Genomic DNA, 24224 nt, shown 5'->3' with positions numbered 1-24224 from the left:
AAGAGTGGGCATTACGGAGGGCAAGGCAACACGGACAATGGGAGGGAAGGAGGTTGAGGGCAAGGCAACAAGGACAACGTGAGGGACGGCATGGGAAAGGCAACAAGGACAACGTGAGGGAGGGCGAAGGAAAGGCAACAAGGACAACGGGAGGGAAGGAAGGCAAGGGCAAAGCAACACGGATAACCGGAGGGATGTAGGGTGGAGAGTAAAGGTACAAGGAACAACGGAGGGAGGGTGGTTGGGGTCAGGCAACACTGACAATGGGAGGAACTCAGAGTGGGAAGTAGTACATGTGGGAGCCACACATCGCCCTAGGCGGGCAGAAAGCGGTCTGTGTGCCACAGCCTGTATGAGGACACTGTACCAGTTGGGGCACGGATGGCAACTTGCTAAAAGTTGCTTAACATTAATAATGGCATCAATTTCGACTTGAGCACCAAGTCGGATTTAAAGCCACTAATAATTTGATACCTTACAATATCCAGTCAGGTAGTCCCATTCAGAAGTTAGTCAGGCAGGGATGCTAGCCAGTAATCCTGTATGAACTAATGGGACTACTAACTTTTCCTCAGCAAAACAACAACTTTAAGAGTTTTGCTCCTAAGTCATATATTAAACCTATATATCTTGCTCAACAATATACAGCTCCCTGCCATAGGGCTCTATAGGCGTTCTTTAGGGAAAACGTACATATTTTATTAAAGGAAAAGTGGCTTTGCTATTAGTTTAAATGGCTAAGTCACAATAGCAGGGTAAACACTGCCCCTCCAGTCTGCAGTGGCAAGCTGTGAGCCATTTTGTCCTTTGTCACGCTCAGGGTGGCACAAACAGTGCTGCAGCCCTGGATGGATACTCTTACTTAAAAGTCCCAAGTATATGGTACCCAAGGTACCCAGGGAAAATAAGACAGTCAGCACTTGTCAATTGGGGACATCCAATTTGACATAACTTTTGAAATGGGTCAGAACACGGACACTGAGATCTGGTTAGCAGGCCTCAGTGCATTCCCAAAGTAAAAAAACAAGCAGATAGCCGGTTTCCTTACATGACGCCCTCCCCCGAGCTAATACATCAGGGAGATTTTAATCCCAATCTTGTGGAGTCTCCCTGACCATTTAGCAAGGAAAGATGTAGGGAACTGGATGTCCTATTGCAGGGCTAACTGTCTTACATCCTTCTGTCAGGGTCATTCTAACTTTTTAACTTGACCTACCTCTACTTTGACAGGACAGGACCCATCCTAAACTGGACTCTCTGTTTTTCCTATCCGTGTCTGTTACTTTAGGTAGGAGGTAGCTACGTCCTCTAACCCAACCTAAGCTACAGCAACACAAAGCTTACCCAAAGAGGTTATCCAATATTGAAGAAAAATCGCCATGACCAACTGGGTCAGAGGGACGACTTTCCATCCTGTTACGGGGTCTTGCCACCATGCTAGGGATAAGGCTGCCTTAAAAGCAAACACCTAGCAGAGGCTACTGCAGAAGCAGAAGAGGAAGCGGCCAATGCCTAGAACCACACCCTTAGCTCTCCATTGACAGGTGAAGGTGCCATCTTAGGGGATGCTTTGGGTGCTTGGAGCCTCTCTAGTCTACTTAAGAGGCAGACACACTACTTCCACCCTCCCTTCTGCCAGTTCAGGGGTGACACCCCGTTGCTGAGCAGTTGCCTGACTCTTCAGGACATCTTGTGGAACAGGACACGCCTTACCAGTGCCAACTTTGGGGTTTTCCCATACTGGGTTAGTATTCACTTGGCTCTCTGGGTCCCTGCCTTCCTTCGCCCTCCTGCAGCTGTGCAGAAGCAGCGCTGCACTGACAGATTCTCTAAGAGACCAGTTTGGCTTGCCTGAAAGGCCTTTATGACATGGCAAAAGTAAGTAACAAGTTTTTTTTTAATCAACTTGTGCTACCTCATAGTAGCGGTTACCAGAGCTAGAATCTGGTGTAAACTATAGAGGCTTCCTATGGAAGTAATGCATAACAATAAAATAATATTTTTTTTTTATTTGTATATTTTTTAGCATTCAATTAAATTTAAATCTGTTTTGGAATGTAATATCTTGAGAAGTGTAGTTAGTGAACAACAATGGGCTTAATCTATTGCGGGTGGGTGACTATTTTGTATTTGCATGCAAGATAGGAGCGGTGGAGGTGATGATTTGCACCCATGGGTGTTTGAATAGCATTTTGTGGTAAGTGGAACTACTGCAATACTACTTTACATATTACAAAATGCAGTTTGTGAATTGGGCCGAACAAGTGTATTACCAGAAATGCTGCAGGAGTTTACAGGTTGGTAACCAATGGAGAACTTAACCACTTCGCTACTAAGCCTTTTCCCTCGTAGAATTCTTTGAACTTTCTTGCCATTTTGGCGTAGTCACACTTAATGCCTTAATAACCTTCTTTTCACTGAATGATTCGAGGTCAAACCTACGAGAGGCATTTAGAAACAGAAATCTGTTCATAATCAAAAGCCACATAAGAAATACAGAATAACATGTTACTCAATAAATAAAAAACAAACTGCAAATAAATCCAGCTGACTGAACTCTAAGCATCGACAGAGCGCTAATGATGTTTTGATTGGGAGGGTCAGCAACCCAGAGATATCTTAAGGTCGGAGACACTTCTGGAAAATCTCATCCCAGCTGAATCAAACAAAAGGCGGAATCAGAGGAAACGTCCTGAACAACAGGCTGCACAACATCCTGTTCAGTCCTTGCATTCAGCCCGACTCGAGTCTTCAGTTTGCAAACACGGTTCCAGTTACTCTCAGGGTGCCACAGTTCTTTAAATGCAATATTTGAACGTTCTTTCTCCCTTCTTGGATGTCTGTGCTCTTTGTAGCGCTCTTGGTATGATCTGCACGGCCTTCAGGGGAAGAGCCCCACTACGTCTCACGCTTCTCGCGTGAGCGATGCTGCGGAACGGTACGAGGCGTACTAGCAACCGTACCACAAGCGTACAGTTTGTTTGGATGCAAGCATACGCTTCAAAAGCAGGGTGACCCAACGTGGCGCACCCAGGGTGCGAGGCGTACTGGTTGATTTGAGGCCAGTAGTCGCACGCTGCGTGCAGTTCAAAGCGTGCAGCGCGGATGACAAAGCACGGTCAGTTTTGAATGCGCCTCGCGGACTCTGGGTCCGGAGCGCAGCGTACCTCGCAGCAAACAGTACCTTAGTCCTCGAGGGGAGGGTGAAGTGAACGGCTGCGGGGGCTGCTCCTCTGATGTCACAGTGCCGTCCCGGGGCGATGCGAGCGGCGCGGCTCGGGCTCCGGGGTTGGCGATGTGTTGTAAGGGGATTGATGAGCCAGCGGCGTACGCTTCTACGCTGAAGGGGGAGCGGCCAGCTGGGGGTACGGCGGTACAAGCGGGGCACTGATCAGGGGCTTTAGGGAACCACAGCAGAGTCCAACGTTGCGATGTGCGCTACAGCGCGGGCCAGTAAATCACGGTGCTTGGGAGGACAGCAGAGGCCCGACACGGGAGAAACACTCCACGCCAGGAGAAGAACCTCCACCCTGTTCAGGGGCCCCGTAGCTCGGGGGCACAGCCTCTACACTCCTCAGCTCAGGATCAGAGCAGCCACCTCACATTTCAGGGGCACGCACAACCCTCAGGAACATCCAGCGCCGCACCTCAGCCTTAGGAGCTAAGTCCTGAACCGTGCAAAGAGACGAGCGGGCAAAGCGAAAAAAAGTTGAACTGAGGGCAAAAGAAATTCAGAGGGAGGAGATTGGGTGGGCAACAAAAGGAAGTGCGAGAAAGAGAAATAGAGGAGCGGCAAAAAGAAATAATTAACAAGGGATAGTTACCTCCTGTCCGACGCTGCTCGAGCAGCAAAATGGCGGCCCCAAACATACGAAAATTTCGGATTCGGGGGCGTGTTTTGGAGTTCTGAGTGACGTCACAGGGCAAAGAACGCCAAAAACACGCCCTCGAATCCGAAAGAGACGGGGCTTCTTTGGAGTAACGCCTCTCTCCTCCAAAGGCTGGCCTCCGTTTAGGAAGCCAGCCAATGGATGAGAGAGGCGGGTTCAAAGCCCCTAACTCAAAAACATTAATTCTTCGGGACTCCGCCCCTCACTGCTTCGCAGTGAGAAGCTACAGTCCCTCGCCCTAAAAATGATGTCCAAATATATTCAATGTATTACGTCACTAAAGAATCTTAATATCCCACAACCCATGTCCGGTCTTGGCAGACCTACAAATATAATTCAAGAAAAGCTTTGATGCAATCTTTCTGGCTTATATGATTTAATAAAAGATACGCAACATACCAATAAGCATCAGTTCAACATGAAAAAACAGTCACGCTAAACTGCCACGATGGAAAATACTTTGTATACTAGTGCAGCAGACGCAAAGCAAAGAAAAAAGTGAACCAAAAAAAATAGGCGATTTCGCACAGAGCTCGTCACAACTGAAAGAAAATCTACCACAATTTTAGTTTTCCTGCTACCAAACCAGAGATGAGTTTTAAGAAACATCTGTAGCTGGATAACTATTCAGTCAAATAGTATCAGGTTACTCACGTTAAACAAGTTATCACGATCTACAGGCCTTGTGTGTGTTTCTGTCTCCTTGGGCTTCTTCTGCGAGCCCCCTCGTGGGAAGCTTTCCTCAAAAGATTCCATGCTCCAAAAGCTGACGAAAATGGAAAAATATATATTCAGGGTAAAGATCAGAATTAGCACTGACATTTAATCAATATTTCAACAATCACAAAGCTAGGTGGGCTGGTAAAGTTTGAGCGCAACGATGCCTCAGTAGTGATGGAGTGCTAAATAAATGCAAAATAACATAACACTGTTAGACTGCAATAAGTATGTAAGTAAGACTTTATTGTTCAGTTAATTAAAACTTAAATTATAGCGCAATATGATCACCAAATAAAACATCATCAATAAATAACATCATAAAATCCATCATAAATCAATTGGAATGCCCAAGATTTACTTCATTAAACCTCAAAGGCGAAATCGTTAACCTGAGTCATGTCATATGATAATGAACTGCAATTTTAAACCATTGACTATGGAATATAATCCTACCAACTTTGCCCATCTGAGTGTTGGAGGAAGAGTGTTTTAATGTTCAAGCGTTAACAGAGCATGGATCTTGTTGTGCCAGTTTAATTTAATTGCATGTAAAATATCCCAGCAGGCAAGGTTATAACCATGAATGTCAAACTTGTGCAAAATAGTCAAAACAAACCGCTATGTGCCTTAACTTAAATTCCTACTTCATATTAAAACTATTCTTACGAGAGCAGAGCTATAAATAAAAACGTCCTGGTTTAACATGATCAATCATACATAACTATAACATTCATGGTTAAGGATAAAAGCTTTAAAATGTAGGCTGAATAAATCGCCAACTCAAATCATTTTTTAAATACAATATAAAGGGGGACATAGGCATCACCTGTGTGCTACTTAGATTGTGTTATTAAAAAATATATATTTCCTTAACTTTGACTACACAATTTCGCAACCACATTCGGAGATATTTGGTTCTACCTAATGCCGAATACATTAATTTTGACAAATGTTCCATCCTCCATTACAATATTCCTATATCTGCACAAACAGAAGAATGTTCTAGTAAGAATTTCTTTCCAAAACAGTTCCACTAGTTAAGAGGCAGGACTGAACAAGTCTTTTATTCCACCTGGGATTTCACTGGTGGACTGGTGCCCTTTGAAGCTGGTTTTAAAAGCCCAAGACTACGCCTAGTGCCAAACTCACTATCCAAGGCTCCCCGAGGTTAATTGCAAGAGGCACTGTGAGGAAATATAAATTTTATGGTCAAGAAATGTTCCCTAACGTGTACCCCACCGTCTCCATGTACAAGCTTAAAGTGCATGTAACTTCCCTCCTGTGCCAGCTATGAAGACGCAAATACATTTGCGTCCAACGTTAACATGTCCTCTTTCAGATCCACCCTGAACGGGTTGAATACTCCGTTTCTAAGTATGCCATGCCAACGTCTTTTTGTGGTGTACTTTACACGTTTTTCAGCTCTGGCGAAGTAGGCCCCTGAATTCTGCCATCGAGTTTTTTTTCTGCCTTCTGACTCTGAAAGCCTTAGCCTGGGCTGCCTCTGTACCCGTGACCTCTGCCTTACTCCCTGCGCGGCTAACGGCGCTTAGCTCAGCCTGTTGCCTGCCAAGACTGTATTCAACCTTCGAATTATCTGCTCCGCTCCTCAAAAATACATTCCTGCCTACTAGTTCAAGTAAACATCCTTCCAGCTGCAGAGCAAAGGGCCCGGCCTCACTGTCTCCGTGCAAGTAATTCATAGCTTCTGTTACCATGGTAGGCCCATGCCCCCTCGCATCTCATGCAGACACGTAGACGCTTATACACGCACTCAGTCAGTATAGAATAGCCTCTGCCCAAGAGACCTTTCCCTCTAGATAATATGGTTCCCAAACATCAGATATCAGATATGATATAGGTACGAGTTGATCTGACATGCCAGACTTCTGTCTCTTTCCGCTAGTGTAAATGTCAAGTCCCCTGCACCCTCCAGCTCCACGTCAATCACACGTCATGCAGCTGCGCGCGCATCCAGACCTCAGATTTCTGCTGACATTGCAAGATTCTGCTATGTACCCACCCACTTGTGACACTTTCATGTGACGTTTCTAGCACACACCTCTATGTTCACGCCTAGTTCACGCCTTTTGATTACGTATTGCTAACACGTGTGTGCTCTTATCTTGTTTCTCTCAGCTGTTACGCCTACTGTATTGGTTTTCAGTATATGCTTTAAGTATAAAAGTTATGTTTTCTCAATAAAGTATGCTCTATCCCTTCCTGAACCCCAGTGGTGTCAGGAACACGATATCCGGTTCAAGAACCATTCCTTTTTAAGGAATAAAACCCCTAAGAACTCTAACACCACGGACTCTGCGTCTTTCTTTCCGATTGAGTTATTCTATTTTTAAGTACTTACCTGCATAGAAATTAAGACGGTAATTAAATATTTACCACATATTTTGGCGCCCGAACAGGGACCCCTCCCCCACCTTACGCGCCGGTTGGTGCGTTGCAACCTTTGCCCCCTGCCATAAGTCAAGACGGACAATTACGCGTACCCGCAGGATTTCCTGTATCTCCCTCAGGCCTACGGAGGCGACGGAGACTGCGATCAGCACCCAGACGAGGCGGTGAGGAGTGCGGAGGATCCCGACCAGAGCCTAGCCGAAAGAAGCAAGGTCCGAGGTGTCAAGAGGCCCACCAGTTAGCGAAGTAGTGTGGCTCACTGGTTAGAGGTGGCAGACCCGAGAGCAGAGGACTGCCCGGGACCAGGGTTCGATTCCCGGCACGGCAGGTTTCTGGACCAGGGTCAGCGGACTCGATAATTCTCTCGCCTCGGTGCCCACTCTGATCAGCGATCACACTCGGCAACTCTGGGCATTAGCTTGCCTCATCTTCACTAACGGCCCCACCAGACCGCCGGGGATGCCTGGTCTCACCCTGGAGATACCCATTAAGGGACAATCTCTCAGGGAAGCCAGGAAGGGTTTCGCAGCGGTCGAAGCGCCTTGGGACCCTACGGGTAAGTAGTGCGCTATATAAATGCCTATACATTTACATTTACATTTACCAGTTCCGAAGTATTCACGTATCGAGCCGAGTCCAGTCCGGTCCAGTCCAGTCGAGTTTTCCGAGGCCTTCTGTTCCGTGCTTCCCGGTGAGTACCATTGCTGGGGACGCATCTAGACGGGTGCATTGTTATGTATCCGGTAAAGACAGGTTTGGGTACACAAACACGGTCTGCACTGTTTTAGACAGTGTATCTGTACTGTTTAGCAGTACATCAGTTATTCAAGTTCTTGCACTGTTCTCAACAGTGTATCTGTGCTGTTTAGCAGTACATCTAGTATCAAGGGTAGTCATATGTGTTCAAAATGTTTTCATGTAATTAATGTTGTGGTATGAGTGATTGTTTGATGTACATTATTGTGTTTTTGTATAACTAGCTGTGTTCAGAGTAAGTAACAAGTATCGAGTATCCAGTACTAAGTAACAAGATGCCGTTTTTCAATAAATTAAGACAGATAGGAACTAGGAAAGGGATACTAGAGGAAGAAATTCCTATCCCCCCTAGGGACACTCCTGGAAATTTTATGTATCATAAGCATGGCTTAGATGCCATACTGTATCTAGATTTATGGGCCGATTATACCAAGCACCTAGAGGAGAGACACAGATGGCCCGTTACAGGAACATGGGATGCCGAGTGCATCATGAAGGTAGAAGAAGCGCTATGGAAAAAGAAAGCCAGACAATCTCAGAAACACGCCATAGAATTTTGGCGTAAAGAATCACATAAACGTGCCGAAAAAGCACTCCGAAAAGACAGACAGACATAGAGAAGAGTCGGATAGAGTCCGAGAAAACGAATTAGTTAATGAAGGGATCCGAGTAAAAGCAGAACAAGTAGACCGCATGCGAAACAATCTTGTAAATGGCATGTACTTAGTGGCCGAGGGTTTGCCTGAAGCCACTTCAGAAATACCGAAAGATCTGCCGCCACCATTGGTCCCGACTAAAGTAAGTCACAGGACCACCAAAGACATATTCCTTGCTTCCTATCTAGACGATGTAGCACCCGCTTACACCAATCCACGTGCCCACGTACCGCCTACTGACGGTGACGGAGGTGGCAATCCGCTCCAAGACAATATCCAGCCATTACCGCAACAAGGTTCACCCGTTCGACAGCCTGCTCCGCCTGCTCCTCCACCTCCACCACTTCCCACATCTAAGATTGACACACTAAATCCGTTTGTGCCTGATCCTAGTAAGAGACAAGTTCAGGTACAGATACCGACTCCACAGACATACAATTTTCAAGCCTCCGCTACAGGAGGTGCGACAGGAGGTCTCCAGACCCCGCCAGCAACACACAGATTAAACTTTAGGGACATGTTGAAACAACGTACACCCCAATCACCCCGTCTCGACATGCTTAAAGAACACCTTCCATTTTGCAGATATGATCCAGTACCCGGTAAAGACGATAGAATGTTGTTAGCATCACTACGCTTACGAAAAGTTGCAGATTACCTAGTGTTATTTCCAGGAATGACTGAACACCTAGATAGAATATATCATTTTGTCCAGACTGGGGAAGATCCTGAAAGTATTAAAGAGGCCCTGGCTCACCAGAAAGCTGACACTCAAGGTTGTATATTACGTTTCTTCATAAATTGCTTAATAAGAGAACGAGACAGGCCTGGAGTAGACCAGGAAGAGATGGAAGCACTAAACAAGTGGGGTCAAAATATAGCCGACGGAAACCATGATAAACTGAATTGTATAGCAAGTATGTACAAGAAAATTAGAAAAGCAGTAATAGAAATACACGAAAAAGAAAAAGAAAGTGACAGGAATGACTCCAAGTTAAGAACCGTGTATATAAAGTTGAAAGTACATGGCAAGCAAATACGCCATCCCAGATGTTACAAATGTTACAATACCACCAGAACAGAATTAGAGAAGAACAGGATCACGAACAGAGACGTATGAAAGACACGAAAATGAAAATGTTAGTGGCCCAGTCGGTTCCAGCCGACGGTCAGAGGAAGGGTACGACCCAGACAGGTAATGCAGCAGCTCCCGTTAAAGGGACATGCAACTATTGCAAACAGCCAGGTCACTACGTACATGAATGTCCAGTCCTGAAACACAATATAGCAACAGGTAAAACTAAAGAAAGACCGCATCAGCCTAGACAAGACCAGGTTCAGCCACAGACTTCACAGAATTCACAGCCTATGCATGCCCCACCACATACAGCACAGACCGCAGCGGTATCACAGCCACAGCCACAGCCCATTGCCGCGACGCAGCAAGTTTCACGACAGATGAACCAGTATGCCCAATCTGATTATCCCGATTATCAGCGATACACATGAAACAGCCTAGAGAGGGAGGTTGGCTTGCCTCTTATTGAGATTCCTGTAGATCAAGAGGGTCCTTATGTACACAGTCAAGTATTGGGAAAAGACAGAAAGTTTTTAATTGACACAGGGGCAAGCCGCACAACGATCAGCCATGATGAAGTCCCAGGGGCACCCCTCTCAGGCTCACAGAAGGTTTCCCTTGGTTTTTCAGGACAGCCTATTGTAAATGAAGTATCGAAACCAGTCCCCCTAGCTGTAGGTCCATTATCACGTGTTACAGACTTGTTACTCACGAAATCATGTCCAGAAAACTTGTTAGGTATCAAAACATTGAAGGCTCTAGGAGCTGTGATATGTTGTTCTCCGGAAGGAGTTAGACTTTTCCTGCGTGACTTTAAGGGTCACTATGTATTACGAGAGTTTGATGTCAGATTGAAAAATGTACCGAAACACCTGTGGGCACAAGGCCCAACCGATGTAGGTTGCATGCACATCACACCATACCGTGTTACACTCAAACCAGGAGTTGTTTTACCACGAATCAGACAATACAAGTTACCACCCGATGCTGTAGTGGCTTTACTGGAAATCATTGAAGAGCTCATTGCACAAGGAGTGGTCGTAGAAACCGACTCCAATATCTGTAATTCCCCTATCATTCCGATTCTTAAACGTACTGATCCCAATGCACCGCCAGTATATCGGCTGGTGATTGATTTACGAGAACTCAATAAATGCATTGTCCCACAGTATCCTGTGGTTCCCGACATCTCATCCTTATTGACTGCTATTGATTCAGAAGCGACGTTCTTTACTGTAATTGACCTCAAGAACGCCTTCTTCAGTGTGCCCATTGATCCAGAGAGCCAATATCTCTTCGGATTCAGTTTAAATGGACGAAGTTTCAAATTTTCACGCGCACCTCAAGGATTCACAGAAAGCCCCAGCATCTATAGCCAAGCACTGAAAAGACAACTTGATTGTATCCAAATGCCAGTTAACACTGCCTTACTACAGTACGTCGATGATCTGCTGATCACCGCACGAAGTGAACCCGAATGTGAACAAGCATCACTGACAGTTTTACATTTTCTGGCCGACAAGGGACACAAGGTGTCTCCTTCGAAGCTACAATTCTGTGTTCAGCAAGGTGTGTACTTGGGTCACTTGCTGTCCAAAGTGGGGAGACAGCTCACTCCTGATCGCATCCAGTTAATTGTAAACATGCCACAACCCCAGACACAAAAGGAAGTGCGGGCCTTTATAGGCCTCACCTCGTACTGCAGACAATGAATTCCTCAATATGCATTTCTAGCTAAACCACTCATTCAGTTGACAACACAGGAGGCAGCGACTTCGACTGCCCTTCCTTGGACTCAGGAACATACACAGGCTTTTGAGGAATTAAAGAAAGCTTTATGTCAAGCACCAGTTTTAGCGACACCATGTTACAGCAAACCTTTTACACTTTTTGTTACAGAACGTGATGGTACAGCGTTGTCTGTCCTCACTCAAGATCAAGCAGGTTCACATAAGCCTTGTGCTTATTTTTCAAGTACATTGGATTCAGTAGCCCAGGCACTCCCTGCGTGCTTAAAATCAGTTGCAGCGACAGCCCTAGCAATAAGACAGAGTGACTCAATTGTATTAGGACATCCATTGACAGTACAAGTTCCACATTCTGTAGAGGTTCTTCTAAACCGAACCCAGACTCAACACTTGACTATAGCCCGACTGACAGGTTATGAATTGACGCTATTCCAGCCACACATAGAAATCAGACGCTGTAACATTCTAAATCCTGCAACATTGTTACCTTCAATTACGACAGATTCAGCCCCGCATGATTGTATAGAAATCATTAATGCAGTAACAAAGCCCCGACGAGACTTAACAGATGTTCCACTGACAAATCCAGACCTGACACTTTACGTGGACGGTTCATGTATGAGAACAAACACAGCAGAATTAGTGGCCGCGTATGCAGTGACCACTGAAACTGAAGTTAAAGAAACACATCGTATTGATACACTGTCCGCTCAAGCAGCAGAGCTTATCGCTCTGACCCAAGCCTGTATACTAGCCAAGAACAGAAATGTTAACATATACACAGATTCACGTTATGCTTTCGGAGTCGTACACGACTTCGGAGTGTTATGGCAAGAACGAGGTTTCTTGACCTCTCACGGTGCCAAGATCCAACACGGTCCCCTTATTCAAGCACTGTTAGAAGCAATACATCTGCCTTCAGGCATATCCATCATGAAGTGTAAAGCACATACCAAAGTTACAGACTCTGTTTCCCAGGGTAACGACCTGGCAGACCAGACAGCAAAACATACAGCATTGACTCACACCCAGACAACGGATGTAACAAAGATCATAGTGCCGACACATTGTATGACAGTTAGGGATCCCACACTAGATGTAATCGATATTCAGACACATGCTACTCCAGATGAAATCAAGAAATGGACTGAACTAGGAGGGATCCAGACAGATCAGGGATGGATGACGAAGGGAAAATCTACATGGTTTCTCCCCGATTCTATGGTTCAAGTCATAATAAATACAGCACATAGTCCAGCACACCTAGGGGAAAAAGCTATGTTAGACAGTTTACAGAATCTCTGGTACAACAAACATTTACGAGCAGCAGCAAAACAGAAAGTGCGTACTTGCATGATCTGTTGTCAGTTCAATCCAGGTAAAAGCGTCCCTGTAGAGCAAGGTGGATTTCATCCTCCCGATCACCCTTTTGAAGTCCTCCAGATGGATTATATCCAGATGGACCGTTGTCGAGGATTCAAGTACGTCCTCGTAGTTGTTTGTGCACTTTCCCGTTGGACCGAAGCATATCCAGTCCCAGATTACACTGCCCCGACCACTGCCAAGCAGCTGGTTCGTGAATTCTTCCCACGGTACGGCTTGCCTCGTATCGTGTACTCAGATAACGGACAGCCATTCTCGTCCGAGCTCATGAAGCAGGTTTCACTCCTGCTAGGATACCAGTGGAAATTCCATTGCGTCCGACATCCCGAGGCAGCTGGCCTTGTAGAAAGGCATAACCAGACAATGAAAACACGTCTCGCCAAAATATGTAAAGAGAAAGGGGTCGACTGGATAGTCGCCCTGCCAGTTGCACTGTTCTATATGAGAATGGTCCCCCATTCGAGATCAGGACTATTCCCGTATGAGGTGGTCTTTGGCCGACCACCAAATATGTGGGGGACGCCCATGCCTAAGAAAATAACCGATGTTGATTGTAATATGCTGACAGATTACCTTGCCTCCTTGATGTCTGCACTCCAATCATGTCGTTCACAGGTTGCCGCAGCCTTTCCTGACAACACTGATGTGAAGCCACACGATGTCCGTCCTGGTGATACAGTCTTAATACGAAATTTCGACAGGAGGAGTCCGCTGGAGCCCCGCTGGCAGGATCCGAAGCTCGTCCTTCTGACCACGAGGACTGCAATAAAAGTTGAGGGCCGAAAAGGGTGGATCCATACGAGTCATATTAAAAAATGTAATGAACTGTTGCCAGAAACTGACTCTTCCACCCCCTCAAAGGACTGCCCCGATTCTAGTGACTTTAAAGTTCCTAAGAGAGAGAAAACTCCGCAAGAGGAGTATAAATTAAAATTGCGGTCTAGCAAGTCAGACAGTTTAATTGTTTAAGTCCTCCCCTAGGTGAATCGGTTAAATTAGTTTCTGACATGTATCCCCTAGACCGAGATAGAGAGAGAGAGAGACAACTCAAGAAACGTGCATATTGTAAATCACTTCGTAGTCACTGTATAGTGACATTATTGGTTATGTTTTTCCTAAGCCTTCTGACGATTATTGCCAGTATATTGCTGCATATATATTACCCTATCTTCAAGCATACTCAATCTGCTTACAATGTCACTGCCGAACATTCTTTTAGCGAATTACCCCCTCACGAGTTATCTTACAGACTTGCGCTGCTCAACAACACATTCATTAGTATGTTACATCACTCCCATCAGACTAATAATGCTACAAACTGTTGGATATGTGGCCGACTCCCTCCCTATCAGAAATACAAGGGAGTTCTGCCCCTTTTTCCATACCCGTTCACTCACAATGGCTCATGTGGAGCATGGTTTAGATTAATTAATTCTTTAGATTCTGATATTGCTGTTTTCGAAGGAAATTGGGTTTGGGGAAACCTGAACTTAGTTTTGCTTAACGCCTGTTACCCTGACAAGAAGGGACTTCCCACTAGGACAGGAACTGATCTAGAAAATGAAGTATATGGATTAGGTAATTACACAATTAACCTCATGATTCTTACTGTTGAGTCCGAAGCTGCACCAGTTCTCCCTGCTATGTCATCTCACTTCGGTCCAACCCAGACCTACTCTCGTTCCGTAAAAGTCTAAAGACCCTGCTGTTTGTTAAATCCGACTCCCCCTAGATCCCCTCCAGGTACTCCCTGCTTCTACTCAGCGCTTGGACGCTTTCGGGCAGCAACGCGCTCTACAAATGCTTTTACAATTACAATTACAATTACAATGTCAGTATTACCAGTCACGGGTGACTTATGTGTCAGAAAGAAGGGTTCAGTACACTTAGGTCATAGTAAATGTACTACAGTGGTCGAATTCAGTGATCAAGGCAGGTCTACATTTAGAGCTACTCGCCATTCCTACTTTGTTTGTGGCCATATCGCATACATACGCTTACCTCCAGATTGGGATGGTACCTGTTACATTGCATTCCTTCTGCCACCCGTTTTCCTAGCCCCTCCTGATTATCACAGAAATACAAATCTAGTAACTACTAGACTCCGAAGAGATCTCCCGATTGTCGACTATACTGAAACGGCATGGGAGCAATACACAGATTTCAATAAAGGTTTCTTCCCCTACTTAGGTACTGTCTTTAATAGTAAACTGATACGAAAATTAACTAGAACCCTCGAAGCAGTAGTGAATGAAACTACCTCCGCTCTAGGCAACTTAACAGAGGAGCAATCTGCCATGCGGGTTGTTGTTCTTCAAAATCGTCTTGTTATTGACGTCATCCTAGCGGATAGGGGCGGAGCCTGTAAGGTCATCGGGTCAAGTTGCTGTGTTTTCATTCCAGAAAACACGCCAACAGTATATAAAGCTATCACACGTCTTCATAAAATTGCAAGTTTGATACATCAGAATCCAGGCACCTGGACTTGGTCCGGTTGGTTCTGGACAACGTTGACCGCTTGGGGATGGAAGATCCTATCCTTCCTAGGCATTGCCCTTGTCATAGTATTCAGTTGCTGCCTTTGCCTACAGTGTGGGCCAGCGATTTGTGGTCTGTGCGCCACATCATGTATTCCGCATTCAAGTTTCCACTCAAAACGCGAAAAGAAGAAAGAAGAGCAAATGATGTTACATGAACAGACTGATCGGTTCATGAGGATTGATATATCATGAAGGGTCCGTAGGGAACAAGGAGGGAATGAGGAAATATAAATTTTATGGTCAAGAAATGTTCCCTAACGTGTACCCCACCGTCTCCATGTACAAGCTTAAAGTGCATGTAACTTCCCTCCTGTGCCAGCTATGAAGACGCAAATACATTTGCGTCCAACGTTAACATGTCCTCTTTCAGATCCACCCTGAACGGGTTGAATACTCCGTTTCTAAGTATGCCATGCCAACGTCTTTTTGTGGTGTACTTTACACGTTTTTCAGCTCTGGCGAAGTAGGCCCCTGAATTCTGCCATCGAGTTTTTTTTCTGCCTTCTGACTCTGAAAGCCTTAGCCTGGGCTGCCTCTGTACCCGTGACCTCTGCCTTACTCCCTGCGCGGCTAACGGCGCTTAGCTCAGCCTGTTGCCTGCCAAGACTGTATTCAACCTTCGAATTATCTGCTCCGCTCCTCAAAAATACATTCCTGCCTACTAGTTCAAGTAAACATCCTTCCAGCTGCAGAGCAAAGGGACCGGCCTCACTGTCTCCGTGCAAGTAATTCATAGCTTCTGTTACCATGGTAGGCCCATGCCCCCTCGCATCTCATGCAGACACGTAGACGCTTATACACGCACTCACAGTCAGTATAGAATAGCCTCTGCCCAAGAGACCTTTCCCTCTAGATAATATGGTTCCCAAACATCAGATATCAGATATGATATAGGTACGAGTTGATCTGACATGCCAGACTTCTGTCTCTTTCCGCTAGTGTAAATGTCAAGTCCCCTGCACCCTCCAGCTCCACGTCAATCACACGTCATGCAGCTGCGCGCGCATCCAGACCTCAGATTTCTGCTGACATTGCAAGATTCTGCTATGCACCCACCCACTTGTGACACTTTCATGTGACGTTTCTAGCACACACCTCTATGTTCACGCCTATTGATTACGTATTGCTAACACGTGTGTGCTCTTATCTTGTTTCTCTCAGCTGTTACGCCTACTGTATTGGTTTTCAGTATATGCTTTAAGTATAAAAGTTATGTCTTGTCAATAAAGTATGCTCTATCCCTTCCTGAACCCCAGTGGTGTCAGGAACACGATATCCGGTTCAAGAACCATTCCTTTTTAAGGAATAAAACCCCTAAGAACTCTAACACCACGGACTCTGCGTCTTTCTTTCCGATTGAGTTATTCTATTTTTAAGTACTTACCTGCATAGAAATTAAGACGGTAATTAAATATTTACCACAACTGGAAGGCTTCAAGAGAGAGTAAAAGATAGAATGATGGACAGGGTAGAGGGAAATCATGAATGATGGAAAGAGAGAGATTGCTTGAAGAGACAAAGTGACCTGGCTGGTTTCAACATTTTTGCCAGGGCAGATTTTGGTTTCCCAGTCCCGCCCTGACAAAAGGGGGCATGGCCAAGTAAAATAGCAAAACCGGCAGTAAGAGAGGCCCAATAACCGTTCCCCTACCCCAACTGCATAATACTTAATAATCATGCTTCGCTTCACCTATCAGGCCTCGAGAAATCTACTCACCCACCCACTCTATTAGAGCAAGCACATTTTAGGGACTACTGGCCCAGCGGATAAAGACAAGGTGTTGTTTTAGCAATAAAGATGCCTTTAAATCTGGTTACATTTGCTGGGCCCTCAAAGACGGAGGTCAGATGTCAGTTTATGCCGCCTTACAAATTGCTCCTTATTTAATCCTGGTGATGGGGTTTACAAAATGTTCTTACTTTGCTGTCAGAGAAAGAAAATAAAGAGAACTGTCTGACAATCGTGTTGTGTAAAATGAAAGGCTATAGGTTGTCCGTTTTTTTTCCCAAACACACATTTAAATAGATTGTAAATGAACTGTACAAATATTTCAAAATACATATTGTAGTGGGAAAAACATTTTATTTTAAAACAAGTCTGAAGTGTGATGAACTTCTTAATTTTAATAGGATCAAAACAAATCTGTACACTTTACTTGTTGATGTGCAAACAGGAAATATTCGCTAAAGGACACCTGTTAGCACAAGTTGCTACATTTCAGCACACCAAGGTTCGTACAGATTTGTCATGGGGAGAACATGGGGGATGATCTAAAAAAACTTAAGACTGTCACACTGGTTAGTTTTATTGTCACTGATTTGCTTGATTTTTGTTCAATGGTTTGCCTTCATTTTCTTGCGCTTGGGTGGAGCATAACCTTTTTACGATCCTTTTAAATGTATCCTTTCACTGCTCACATTTAGGAAACTATTTCTCTCTTTTCATTAAGAAGCTCCAGATTGCCAAAAATGCTTTCACACTAAGAAAATATATTTTTTTAAACTTCTTGATCCAAGTGTCTGCTTTCCAGGATCAGTGGGAAAAAAAACAGGCATTTACAATACAATGGTCTCGGCATTATTAAAGGTAGAGCTATTGGCATTGCTCATGACATTTTTTTTAAAAATCATATACAAATGGCATTGTCATTTACAATGCCAATAGCTTAATCGCTCGCAAATGCATGACCTATTGCATTTACACCCACACAGAGCCACACATATACAGAGCCACCCACACAGAGCCACCCAGAGTCATTAACACAGAGCCACCCTCACACAGACAGAGCCACCCACATATAGAGCCACCTACAAAAAAAGCTGTCCACATAGAGCCACCTACAGAAAAAGCTATCCACACAGAGCCACACATACACACAGCCCCACACACACACACAGCCCCCCCCACACACACAGAGAGCCCCACACACACAGAGCCCCCCACACACACAGAGCCCCCCCCACACACACACAGACCCCCCACACACACAGATCCTCCCACACACATAGCCCCCCCACACACACAGAGCCCCCCCCCCACACACAGACCCCCCCACACACACAGAGCCCCCCCCACACACACAGAGCCCCCCCCCCACACACACAGAGCCCCCCCCCACACACACAGAGACACACACACACACACAGCCCCACACACACACACACAGCCCCACACACACACACACACACACAGAGCCCCCCCCACACACACACACAGCACCACACACACACACACACACACACACAAGCACCACACACACACACACACACACACAGAGCCCCACACACACACACACACACAGAGCCCCACACACACACACACACAGAGCCCCACACACACACACACACAGAGCCCCACACACACACACAGACCCCCCCACACACACACACACAGAGCCCCCCCCACACACACACACAGAGCCACACACACACACACACAGAGCCCCACACACACACACACACAGAGCCACACACACACACACACACAGAGCCACACACACACACACACAGAGCCCCACACACACACACACAGAGCCCCACACACACACACACACACACAGAGCCCCCCACACACACACACACACAGAGCCCCACACACACACACACACAGAGCCCCACACACACACACACACAGAGCCCCACACACACACACACACAGAGCCCCACACACACACACACACAGTGCCCCACACACACACACACACACACAGAGCCCCACACACACACACACACACAGAGCCCCACACACACACACAGAGCCCCACACACACACACAGCCCCACAAACATGCAATATCAATAGCAGGAAAGAATAGGGAACTAAACTTCTCTGCAAAGGAAGCGCTCGAAATAGCCTTCTTAAGGTGCCAGTGAAATGCCTGTCAGTCCGGAATTCCTTGGCGACGCCTCCTCTTTCATGACCTTTGACCTATCCTCACAGGAGCCACTTTCCTACAGCTGCCCGCATGAACTAAAACTACATTTGAAAAACACAGTATTTTGAAACGAGGCCTGTGGCAATCACCATGACCAAGTTTCCTAATCATTAGGTAGAAAAGCCCTCTTGCGACTAAGCGATCTTGTGTAACACATTAAGGTGTTTGCACAGTGGGCATGGCTGCTCTCAGATGGTCAGCCCAGGTCACATCCAACAGCTACACAAGCGGCGCTCTCTCGTCTGCAGTCCAGAGGAACGTTTCAAACAAACGACTCCTGGGCAGGTAGAAGACTTTAACCTGTCTTCGTTTCATCCAATTATTTATGGGTTTTTAAGTGCTACATCATGTAGGCGCTTCAGTAAAAATACATAATGAAGATAATCACTGAGCGGTCGGAAATGCCAATCGGGGGCCTGAAGATGGCAGATATAAAGAAAAGTTGCAATTTAGCAGCCCCAAGGAAAGCTATCTGTCTGTCAGTCTTTCTTACGATGGACTCGGGAATTTTAAGCATCTGAAGGGAGGGCCTTTTAGAATACTTTTTGTCGGGGTGAACTTGAGAGCTGCCTGGAACGAGTAGGGCAGTGGTTCCCAAACTTTTTAGACTCGTGGCTCCCTTGACCTAGTTGGCAGTTGGCCGTGGCTCCCCACCATTGTTTTACCCGCGCACCGGGGTGCCGCAGCGCACCCTTTGGGAACCACTGGTCTACATGAAGAATCAAGGCTAGACGTGATGAAGGATTCAGAGAGTAGCCATCACTGTCATAAAACTTTATTTGCAATCACAAAGATCTTATAAACTACATCTCAATGCATACATAGAGTAGTATAAAGCACTCCCACTAAAAGTAACCTGGCTAGAGAAAGGCTCAAGGAGCTCTGTGGCGTTACAAGAAGTTTACGTGAGGTGGGCTCTGATCATGGGTATCCGCAGAAATGTTTTCGGGGGGGGGGGGGGAATTTTTAACTTCATCACTATCCTCCTTGCAATCTTTCCCCCTCCACCCTGCACCCTCCCCCCTTCCCCTTGTACCCTACTTCACCTCAGCCTTGCACCCTTTTCTACCTTGCACCCTTCTCCCCTCTGCCTTGCACCCTTCTCCCCTCTGCCTTGCACCCTTCTCCCCTCTGCCTTGCACCCTTCTCCCCTCTGCCTTGCACCCTTCTCCCCTCTGCCTTGCACCCTTCTCCCCTCTGCCTTGCACCCTTCTCCCCTCTGCCTTGCACCCTTCTCTCTGCCTAGCACCCTTCTCCCCTCTGCCTAGCGCCCTTCTCCCCTCTGCCTAGCGCCCTTCTCCCCTCTGCCTAGCGCCCTTCTCCCCTCTGCCTAGCGCCCTTCTCCCCTCTGCCTAGCGCCCTTCTCCCCTCTGCCTTGCACCCTTCTCCCCTCTGCCTTGCACCCTTCTCCCCTCTGCCTTGCACCCTTCTCCCCTCTGCCTTGCACCCTTCTCCCCTCTGCCTTGCACCCTTCTCCCCTCTGCCTTGCACCCTTCTCCCCTTTGCCTTGCACCCTTCTCCCCTTTGCCTTGCACCCTTCTTCCCTCTGCCTTGCACCCTTCTCCCCTCTGCCTTGCACCCTTCTCCCCTCTGCCTAGCGCCCTTCTCCCCTCTGCCTAGCGCCCTTCTCCCCTCTGCCTAGCGCCCTTCTCCCCTCTGCCTAGCGCCCTTCTCCCCTCTGCCTTGCACCCTTCTCCCCTCTGCCTTGCACCCTTCTCCCCTCTGCCTTGCACCCTTCTCCCCTCTGCCTTGCACCCTTCTCCCCTCTGCCTTGCACCCTTCTCCCCTCTGCCTTGCACCCTTCTCCCCTCTGCCTTGCACCCTTCTCCCCTCTGCCTTGCACCCTTCTCCCCTCTACCTTGCACCCTTCTCCCCTCTACCTTGCACCCTTTTCTACCTTGCACCCTTCTCCCCTCTGCCTAGCACCCTTCTCGACTCTGCCTTGCAACCTTCTCCCCTCTGCCTTGCACCCTTCTCCCCTCTGCCTTGCACCCTTCTCCCCTCTGCCTTGCACCCTTCTCCCCTCTGCCTTGCACCCTTCTCCCCTCTGCCTTACACCCTTCTCCCCTCTGCCTTGCACCCTTCTCCCCTCTGCCTTGCACCCTTCTCCCCTCTGCCTTGCACCCTTCTCCCCTCTGCCTTGCACCCTTCTCCCCTCTGCCTTGCACCCTTCTCCCCTCTGCTTTGCGCCCTTCTCCCCTCACACTCTCCAACATGCAGCAGTCACGAGTGACGACCCCTCAACGAGGAGTGTGGCAAAGACAAAAGCTGGCAGAGTGCGGCTGCATCAAGGCATAAGGCGCCCACCCAACGCTCTCTACCAGGCCTCTCACCCTGCACGCACCCAATGCTCTCCACCAGGCCCCTGAACCTGCACCCACCCAACGCTCTCCACCAGGCCCCCCCAGCCTGCACCCACCCACCCAATGCTCTCCACCAAGCCCCTGACCCCGCACCCACCCACCCAACGCTCTCCACCAGGCCCCTGACCCTGCACCCACCCAACGCTCTCCACCAGGCCCTCCACCCTGCACCCACCCACCCAACGCTCTCCACCAGGCCCCCCACCCTGCACCCAACCACCCAACGCTCTCCACCAGGCCCCTGACCCCGCACCCACCCACCCAACGCTCTCCACCAGGCCCCTGACCCCGCACCCACCCACCCAATGCTCTCCACAGGACCTGACCCTGCACCCACCCACCCGACGCTCTCCACCAGGCCCCTGACTCCAACGCTCCCCACCAGGACCTGCATCCACCCACCCAACGCTCTCCACCAGCCCCCTGACCCCGCACCCACCCACCCAACGCTCTCCACCAGGCCCCTGACCCTGCACCCACCCAATGGAGGTTAAAGATAGTCATTTTATGCGTATCTGTGCTCCCAGAGAGAACACTGGGATACCGCCACAGGTTTATTAAGCAGCGCACGAACACCCTCTCTCTCTCCCAATCATTAAATTATTCCACCATTTAAAGAATACAAAATATATGTCATCAATAATGTGATTTTTCTGCCTGATAATGGACTTTGTACAATGTTGCACATGAATTTGAAATAGCTGTCATAATTAGAACGTTCGTGAATGTCATTTGACAGTTGAAAAGTTTTACCCTTTTTCTGTGTTTTGGTCGGCTGGGTTTTTTTTTGCTGCAGATTTATATAGCGCAAACTCGACCCGAAGAGCACCAGTCACGTTACACAAGGATACATTCATGTATTCTGTTTTGGTAGGCGCTGGGAGATTAAGGGATTTGCCCAGAATGACACAGGATTCTGAGCTGACGTTGAGGGTCGAACCTGGTTCCCCAGCTCAAAAATTGGCAGCTCGCAGTTTCACATTTTGAGGATAATTATATATTTTTTTCAGACCCACATCCTGCACAGCGGCGCGGCGCCCCTGGCTTCCCTTCACGGCGCACCAGGGTGCCGCGGCGCACTCTTTGGGAACCATAGATGTATGACATAGATATTAATAGTGTACTCCCTGGACAGGTCCTGAGCATGCTTAGAGGAGGGGAGAAGATGGAGCTTGAGGTCAGAGCTACCCACTTTGGAACTGAGGAATCAGGTTTGATTCTGGTTTTGGCTCAACATCCTGTGATCCTGGGCAAATAACTTAATCTCTCCATATCTAAAAAAGGAACATGTCCTTATGAAATGCCATTAGTGCTCATGTAAAGCACTCCAAAATGTTTGGGTTGGGTTTGCTCTATATAAAAATTGAGGGGGAAAAATGAAAAAAACTCATTTCATTTACTCTTTCAATGTTATTTGCATCTAAATAACCAAAAGTGCTCGTGACTCCACAAGGAGCATTACCCCCTCCTGTGCTGCAACACCTTCCTTTCTGCCACTGACTGGCATCTCTTTCACAGCTCATCAGCAGCTGAAAGAGTTGATTGCCTTTTTAAATGGTTAGATCTGTCAGGCGCTTATGGGCATCATCTTTTGCCTTTCAGTGAGAAGTGCCTGGATCTTCATTGGCAGGCAGGCCTCACAGCTATGTCTGTAGCCGAGTCCCCCCGCCGTGATGCTCTGCTTCAGAAAGGCAGAGACTAGGGGCAGAGCAACCAATTAGTCACGGAGGCGAGGGGGCGAAAGTGACACATTCTCAGGTCTTTCACACTTCCTTTCCCACATGTGTGCGGCGCCCCTGGCTCCTGATAACGGCGCACCAGGGCGCCGCGGCGCACAGTTTGGGAACCACAGGAGTAGGGGGTCAATTTAACCCAGCAGTGGTTCGTCCTGCAGCCTCCTGAAATGTACATTGGACGGTTTACCGTTTGCTCCCAGCTCAAGGGTCCTTATGTCACCGGAAAAAGACAAGGATTAACATTATGAAGAGCACAAGCTGTTACTTTCACTGGGACACCAACCAGTCTAAACCTTGCTTTGCAAACATGGCGCTGCCAGGGGAGCAGACAGAAGTTGGCCGCGGAGGTCGGTCAGGTGGAGCAAGGCCAACGGGCAAACGGGAGGGTGTTAAAAAACCTATCACAACCCTCGCCAACAACAGAAACCAGCCAACTCTGGAACTCGGATTATAAGCAGCAGCATTAGTATAACCAGCAAGGCACTAAAGGAAGATCTAAGAAAAAAAATTATCAAAACATGACAACTTCCACCTCACTACCCCGCCCCCAACAACTTTGAGAAATGCACTTTTCCCGCAGAGAGAGGCTCGTAGGCAGACGGCTGGTGTACCTCAGTCTTTTCTGGGGACCCCTCGGTGGTGGGTATTACAGTTTCTCAGCAGCAGCTGTCCTCCGCTCTCTCGGATCCCTTCTAATCTCGACGCAGGAGCAGTCTCGGGGAAAGGCGGAAGGAGGGCGGGCCAGTGCTGAGGCCGAGGGCTGCCCTCCTGCCCTGCCTGCTCCGACGGTTCTGTGCAGCACTTCCTGCTCAGCCAGAGTCTCTTACAGGCCGCGGGACCCGCCCACATCAGCCCCCCTCCACACACTCCCGCAGGGCAGGGGCTTGTGGGAAAGCCTCATGTACACACAGACGCTCCCCTGCTTTACGTACAGGAACTGTTCACAGTTGGAATAATAGCCCTACCTACGTTTACCCAGAGTTCTCCAGATGACAGGCCAGGGTTTAC

General features: G+C 47.6%; 1 protein-coding gene across 4 annotated transcripts in view; it reads right to left on the bottom strand.

Moving 5' to 3' along the window:
- The window catches only part of PDCD11 (programmed cell death 11), a 640465-nt gene that overhangs the window by 594171 nt on the left and 22070 nt on the right, over positions 1-24224 (bottom strand). For all 4 annotated transcript variants that reach the window (XM_086922722.1, XM_086922723.1, XM_086922724.1 and 1 more), the window contains exon 2: positions 4545-4656. In XM_086922722.1, the coding sequence (XP_086778848.1) occupies positions 4545-4646 (102 nt within the window). In that variant the 5' untranslated portion in view covers positions 4647-4656. The remainder of the gene's footprint in view (positions 1-4544; positions 4657-24224) is intronic.

Source organism: Lissotriton vulgaris, chromosome 5 (assembly GCF_964263255.1).
Source record: "Lissotriton vulgaris chromosome 5, aLisVul1.2, whole genome shotgun sequence".
NCBI lineage: Eukaryota > Metazoa > Chordata > Amphibia > Caudata > Salamandridae > Lissotriton > Lissotriton vulgaris.
This window is presented reverse-complemented; position numbering and strand designations above follow the sequence as displayed.